Below are 7,597 nucleotides of genomic sequence, written 5' to 3'. Positions count from 1 at the left end.
TAAGTGTGATAGCGTGGGACAGTTTCTATTCAACTTGATCCCAGTGATGCTTCCATCTTGAACCGCTTTATTAAGTAGGTTGGATAACACATTGGCCAAAATAATGAAAATATAAGGGGAAAGAGGATCCCCTTGGCGTATCCCTCTTGAGGGATGGACTCTCGTGTTTTGCAAGTCAGAGAGAAGGAAGAGTTAGAGATAGGGCAGAAATAAAGAAAAAAAACAATAAGGTACATGATGCACGAGGGCTCGGATGGAGTGCATTGAATTGGTATAAATTGAAAGAAAAAGTGCAAGAAACTGAAAAAAGGGCAAGAGTTCTGATGTGGTTGACAAGGACATTTGTGGTTGATGTGCAATTGCCAAATACTAGGTGTTCCTCCCTACTTTTCCACCCACCATATTCAATTTGTCCAATTTAACTTTAAATTCCCACAAGCACCTATTTGTCATGTGAACATGATGACATCCCACTATGACTAAGTCAAACATTATAAGGGGATCTTCATGAGAACTTTCTTGGGACAGGAAAAAAACTCAAATATCATCAGCAACTCCATAAAAAAAATATAGAACAAAGGGCAAAAAAAGAAAGAACACGATGGCTAGAAGTTTCGAAAGAGAGAATATAACCGGTTGGGTGATCAAATGTTTGACCCGAACGCGATAGATTCTGTATTTTGCGTGAATAGAGTTTGATTAGATGCACCCGAATAAGACAATTTGTGAGCATTTATGTTGGAAATCGATCACGACGAAAAATTAGAAAAATGGTATATATGAAGGGTCATGCCCCGCGATTGCACCCTGAAATTTTTTCCGTATTTTTGTCTTCTTTAAGAAGAGAGAATATTTTTCGAAAATTTTACATTCCAGTGATCTCGAGATTTAGACGAAAATCGAGATGAAACCTTTAAAGGACTTGCTTATGTGCAATGAATATAGTTTGATTAGATGCACCTAAATAAGATGATATGCGTGCATTTTTTGTTGGAATTCGGTCATCATAAAAGATTAGACGCGTGATAAATTATTATTAAAAAGTTAAAATATAAGAAAAGGGTATAATATACGGTATATTTTTTGTTGGAATTCGATATCGTTCATGGCCCACGATCGCATTCGCACCGCTGAAAAGTCAAAATCCCAAAGGACTTGGTCAACAGCCCCCAATGATTCAATTGTTCCTCCACCCAAGACCAAGACTCGAAGAGTCCTCAACCATGGTTGGGTTAACTTTAACCACGCACGCCGGTTGGACGAACCCCGCGGCGTTGACCTCTCCTCCTTTATCTTTCTTGCTCGCTTCCCACCACCACCAAGCAGTCGCGGGCTCATCCAGAACTTCCATCTCTTCTCTCTCCCTTTCTCTCTCTTCTTTCTCTCTCTACTCCGGCCGGCCATGGAGTACAGGAGCTTGGATCTGACCGTCATCTCGGCCAGGGACCTCAAGGACGTGAACCTCATCTCCAAGATGGACGTCTACGTGGCCGTCTCCCTCGACGGCGACCCCCGGGGCCCCCAGAAGTCCAGGTCCCCCGTCGACCGCGACGGCGGCCGCAACCCCGCCTGGAACTTCCCCGTCAAGCTCCACGTCGACGAGGCCTCCGCCCAGCAGGGCCGCCTCACCCTCCGCTTCAAGCTCCGCTGCGACCGCGCCCTCGGCGACAAGGACATCGGCGAGGTCGTCGTCCCCGTCAAGGAGCTCCTCGACTCCTCCGACGGCGGCGGCGGCGGCAAGGCGTCCTCGCACCCGCCGACGGTGACCTACCAGGTGCGCAAGCCGTCCGGGAAGCCCAAGGGGGAGCTCCACTTCTCCTACAAGTTCAGCGACAAGCTGGCCGCTGACGTGGCGGCCGCCGATCATCATCATCCGTCCGCCCCCAAGGCTGACGTGGCGGCGGTCACGGCTTATCCCGTCCAGGCCGGGCCGAGCGGGTCCTACGGCGCAGCTTACCCGCTTCCCCCGCACGGCGTGTACCAGCCCCCGCCTCCCGCATATGCATACCCGCCTCCTCCTCCGCTGGCGGTGGCTGCGTATCCGCCGCCGCCGCCGCAGTACGGTGGTTACGGGTATCCTCCGCCGCCCCCGGCGGGTTACGGGTACGCGCAGCCTCCGCCGCCGGCGGGCTACGGTTATTACCCGAACCAGCAGGCGCAACAGGCTCCGAAGAAGAACAAGCTCGGGCTGGGACTAGGGGCCGGATTGGCGGGAGGGCTGCTCGGCGGGCTGCTGATCGGAGACATGGTGTCCGACGCGGGGAGCTACGATGCCGGATTTGACGATTGCGGCGGATTTTGAATCTTGCCAAACTTTTCCGGTGTGGAGTTTTTATGTAGATCTAGCTTGCCTGATGTTGATGTATGTTGGTTGTTGACAATTACTAAGGTATAAGACTTTTTTTTTCCTATACACCTTGCCAAAAAAACGCCAATATATATATATGCATTCTTAATTACCATCGATTCAATAGCATAAGTTGATTTAATTTTTTTATAGTCTTAAGTTGATTTAATTAAACAGTTGATTCAAATATCATTCCCTAATTACTAGATTATAACTCTAATTTGCTTTCTAATAATGGGTTATAATTACAATAATAGTTAGATCATTTCCGATTAGATTACAATCATGAATAATGTAATTAGAATAATTCAATGATAACTATAGTGTAATTACACCATTAATGATCAAAATCATAATATAGCTAGTCAATTATAATAAATCATTGGATCTAATTATGGGAAGGTGATCGTATAATCGTTTTCTCGACTTGTTCGTTGTTTAGTTGTTATCAAGAGATGCATGAGCATTGGAAATTTCTACTATTAAAAAGTTATTATTGTATCGTATTTTTCCTAGGCAATGTGACATTATTGACAACGACACAATTAGGAAAATGGCGTGAGACGGCGGATATACGTTGCTCGAATTTGTTGATTCCTTATTTGGTGTGACTTTTAATGTTTTGAACCCGTCAACATTTGCCATTGGAAGTCACCAAACTTGATCGAAGCTATCTACACTGAAAATGGCTGCCTTGTGCCCTCCCCTGGGTTTTAAACTTTTGAATTTAGCCAATTTAATTCTCAACCTTTTGACAATTTACCAATGTAATCGTTTCGTCTAATTTTGGACGGAAATCGTTGACGTGGCAATCAATCGGCGCCGGTCGTCTCCTATGAGCACAGTTGACACTAACGATGACAATATTTGCAATTTTTCAAAAAAAAATTCCGAAATTTTCTCCTTTTTTCCGTCGAGCCTTGGCGATGGTGCCGGCCGTAGGCAAGGGCCGATGAGGGCCCCGACTTATAGAGGAAGAAGGAAAAAAAGAAGAAAGAAAGAAAAAGAAAATAAATAAGAAAACAATTCATAATTTTTTACAAAAATTATTCACGTGAACGCGGATAATATCATGTCGGACGTTTGGCGTTTACATTGGATACATACGTTGCTTCGCTTGGGCTTCTCTATTCCTCCTTTTGTGCGAATGGCTAGAAGTCTCTATTCCTGTCTTGGCGTGAGGCTGACGTTTTGAACGTGCTCCGTTTTCGCCATTTGAACCGATCAAAAGCTCTTTCTATGCAAAATGTATACATCACTCGAGAAAACAAAGTCAGGGTAACTTCATTTGCAGGCAATTAAAATTACGACTTTTAAATTACCTTCTGGAGAAAAAAATAGATCCAATAACAAATAATGACTCACCAATAAGGAGGAGACGTCCGCCGGACGCACACATTAAACAGAATCATGTTGATAACTGCTAATGAGAAACTAGAACCAACGTACACTACATGCATCATCCGTATTTCTTGGATAAATTCGAGTAATCTTTCTCTTTTCTTTTTAAGATGATGGGTAGTTTTCGAATTCGAAATGTGAGGGGCAATTTTCTACTTTCACCTTTTCTTTTTTTCTTACGATTTCTGGCTTTTGAAAATAGTCTTTTGATGAGAAGAATGCAATTAGAATGGAGATTAAAAGGGACATGTCTCTTTTCAAAGATAGTATAAATATTTCAGTTTTCAGAATACTAATTCCAGATGAGAGATGTATTGAAAAATTTCCAACATCCTTATTTTCTAACATATTTCTGCCTCTCACATTCTTTTTTTTTGGCTTGGGTAGAGAATAGAATGTACTCCTGCCTCATTTATTTCTTGTTTATTGGCCCATCTTCTACGCAACAACGAGAATAGTAGCAAATATATGATTTGGACAGTTCGTGGATGCCAATGTCTACTGATCATTCCAATTTGAAAGATCAAAATCGAGACTAGTCTTCCAAAGAAAAACTCCAACTTTGCTTGTTCCAAACGTGACGTGCCTCGATTGACTCTTGGAGGCTAGTGTTGCTGGTCCCAATTTTCGCAAGAAATGGGCAAACTCAGACCGTTCAATGTCACGGTGGGTGGGGGGGGCTCACCTTATCATGTCAATCGGTCAAACCAAGTGGTGCACTTCCGTTGGCTGGAAACAGAGAGGAAAATACATCATCAATACGGTAATTTTAAACTAAGATTAAGAGAATATTACGATGTTCCATATGAAAGTAAAATCAACGACATGGAGGGGTACTCCACTTAGTTACGAAGTTGAATTCACAAGCGATCTTGACGCCCGATTCGATGAGGTCCGTAAATTAGTACCCGGAGAATGATGCGTGAGCATATGTATCGATTAGGTAATTGGGTACGTATAGAGGTCGTCCATCAACTAATGTTCACATGGGTATTTTTCTTTCTGAGCAACAACAATTTTGTTTTGTTTACATAAGATTTTTGTTATTTATTGGAAAAGAAAAAGATGTTGGGGCTGCTAAATGTTCATTTGATATTGAATGTACATGGTGGGGCATTGGGATGCATTGACCATTTCTTTGAAATGGATTTCAATACAAAGCACGATGCGAGCATGTAGTGATCTCACCAGCTGAATTAGTTAACCTAATTGGGACATGAACATGATTAACATACGTACATACATAAATACAAGTTCACTAACATTATTATAGAGTCGAGTTTGTATCTCGTGTCGTAGCAAAATTTATCTCAAATAGACACTTTAATTTTCGGGTTGAAAGAGAAAAAGAAATTCTAGATTCAATAAAGAAGCATCGGTCACTATTATGTGATATAGTTCACACATCGGGATTTTATTTATTTCTCAGAAAATAAATGACTTGAAAATTTTTTTTCTTAAAAACGATCGCATGTATCGTTTCCGAAAATGAACGAACGAATTATATTTTTATTGTGCATGAAAATATTTATACATAAATTGTTGTCGATGTTTTTGTAAAAGATGAAAATACTTTTCGTATATTCAATAAGCGATACAAGTGATCCTTTTTAGGAAAATGTTGTTCAAATTATTAATTTTTCACGAAATAAATGCACCCTAAGGAGAAATATTCATTTAATTAACTTTCAAAAGACAGCCTCACATGATTATCCTTTGAATGGCTTTCAATCAAAGTACATAAAATGGGAAAATGAAACAGAAAAGGCATACATAAAAGATACAATAAATTTCTACAGAAAAATGTTACTTCGAGGGCGCAAAGATAGCAATTTTTTTTTATGTAGAGTTATACTACGAAAAACTCTAAACTGATACATTTATGACAAATTTATCCAAAATTAATTTTTTGACAATAAAAAATGCCAAATTTGTACACTTGTGACAAATTTACTCTCTGTTAGTTTCCGTTAAATTGGATTAATATCACGAAAAACCACAAACTAAATTGGATTAATACCCGAAACTCAATTATCTCTTTATAAGCACATTAAAACACAAGTCAATCTAATGTCAACGGACCTAATTATCATGTAACAATTCACAAGATGTGAAGAATAAATTCACGCACACCCGAAATTGGGCCGTGCATGATTGATGCACAGACACTCCATGACATGATTATAATAATTTTCAAAGGAATAAATTTAAATAGGTCAATCGGCATTATTATTTTCTCTATATTAAAATTTATCAAGAGGGCAAGCACATAATTCTCCATCACTTGAGATAATTGTTAGGTAGGACCGAACACCAACAACGTTCGTTGATTTAACTATGTGGGACATTTCAAAGTGCACAATTTTCAACAAGAACTAGTTCAAGGATCAACATGAAAGTAGACATTGGTAAGGTAATTTTGTCTTATCTAAATAATTTCTATTGATTTGGACAAAATCCATGGTGAATTTCTTGTCGCAAGAATTCGAAAATCAAATATTTGGCTGTATATAGCGTGCCTTCACCATACGCGAATAAAACTCTCTCTCCCTCTCTCTCCCATCCTTTAGGAAGATCATCAAAAGAGTGTTTAAGTTGGAGCCCATCAATATCTCTGGTTGGACTCACATTTAATCAAAAAATTAAGTTTGATTCATGAATTATTGTATTTTATGAATTAAAAGGCACGAGGCTTAAAGGTGGATGGTCCATACAAGGAGAGTTAGCCCATTCACCTACACTATAAATACAAGATAATAATCCATTGGCAAAGGTATGGCCTAGCAACCTGTTATTTCTCTTGCCCATTAAATACACTTTTATCTTAAGTATCGGGGGCTCCTCCTAATTTAGGAGGGCTTCTTCTCTTTTTGTGGTGCTCAAATGCAACAAAAAGGAGCTCGACACGTCAAAGACGAATCGGAGTATGCACACGTCAACACTTGCCGTACTTTTGAAACCTATCATTTGCACCTTGATGTTTGTTATGCAATTCCATTCTGGTCTGCCATCAATCTAATATAGTATAGTGACATTTTATGTTGACGACATGGAAATTCGACTTATTAAGTGAATATATCATCACTAATTTCATAGATTAGATAAGACATAATCTAAAATCGAAGTGGCTGTTCTAAGCACAAGATTGTCGCTGTTGTCCTTGTATCGAGTCGACGGTGTAGCCGTGGTGCAGGCAGTTGAATGGGGGACACAGAGCGGGGCAGGGCACAGCCGAGTAAAAGAGAAGAGACGAGAGGAGAATTAGGATTTTTCAAAAATTATATTAGATTAATGTGTAACATGGTCTTTTCAACTGTCCATTTAGGCTTCGTTTATTTCGCGGAATATGTGATATTTCTAGAAAATATATTTCTAGAAATGAATTTCCAAGAAAATGATAATATTTTCCGATGTTTGGCTGAAACTTGAAAATGAACTGGAAAATGTATTCCGTCGTTTAGTATGATTTTCCTAAATAGATATACACTATTTTGGCACTAGTGGCTTGCACATGGATAGCCAAGAAACCCGGCATGGGCACTGGGGTCTCAAGCCCAGAATTCCGACTCTCGGATATGAGCACGGGCCCTAGTCGTGGATCCAATGAAACTGAATCCGAGAACTCGGTGCACGTGCCCAGCTCTCTATCGCCCTAGCCCTGTCTATAGGGCTGGGCCTCGATATGATCTAGGCTCGGGACCCCAACACTCGGCAACGGGTCCCCGGCTCTCCGGCCCAGGTCAATCGAGGCCAAGATCGGGACTCCGGTACAAGTGCCTGTGCCCGAGTCCATCGAGGTCGGGCCCGAGAACTTGGCACCCATGTACGGGTCCATTGAGGCCTAGCTCT

At 40.9% G+C, this 7,597-nt stretch overlaps 1 protein-coding gene across 1 annotated transcript; it reads left to right on the top strand.

The window, feature by feature from the left end:
• Positions 1–1,305: 1,305 nt before the first annotated feature.
• On the top strand, positions 1,306–2,317 carry LOC115682945 (protein SRC2-like). Its single transcript, XM_030607315.2, has one exon. The coding sequence runs from the start codon at positions 1,403–1,405 to the stop codon at positions 2,300–2,302; it is 900 nt and encodes a 299-aa protein (XP_030463175.2). The 5' UTR covers positions 1,306–1,402; the 3' UTR covers positions 2,303–2,317.
• Positions 2,318–7,597: the final 5,280 nt, after the last annotated feature.

This window comes from Syzygium oleosum, unplaced genomic scaffold, assembly GCF_021117445.2.
Source record: "Syzygium oleosum isolate NSW1041296 unplaced genomic scaffold, Sole_v2.1 Sole_v2.06, whole genome shotgun sequence".
Classification (NCBI taxonomy): Eukaryota; Viridiplantae; Streptophyta; class Magnoliopsida; order Myrtales; family Myrtaceae; genus Syzygium; species Syzygium oleosum.
The sequence above is the reverse complement of the archived record's forward strand: the minus strand, read 5'-3'. Positions and strand labels throughout refer to the sequence as shown.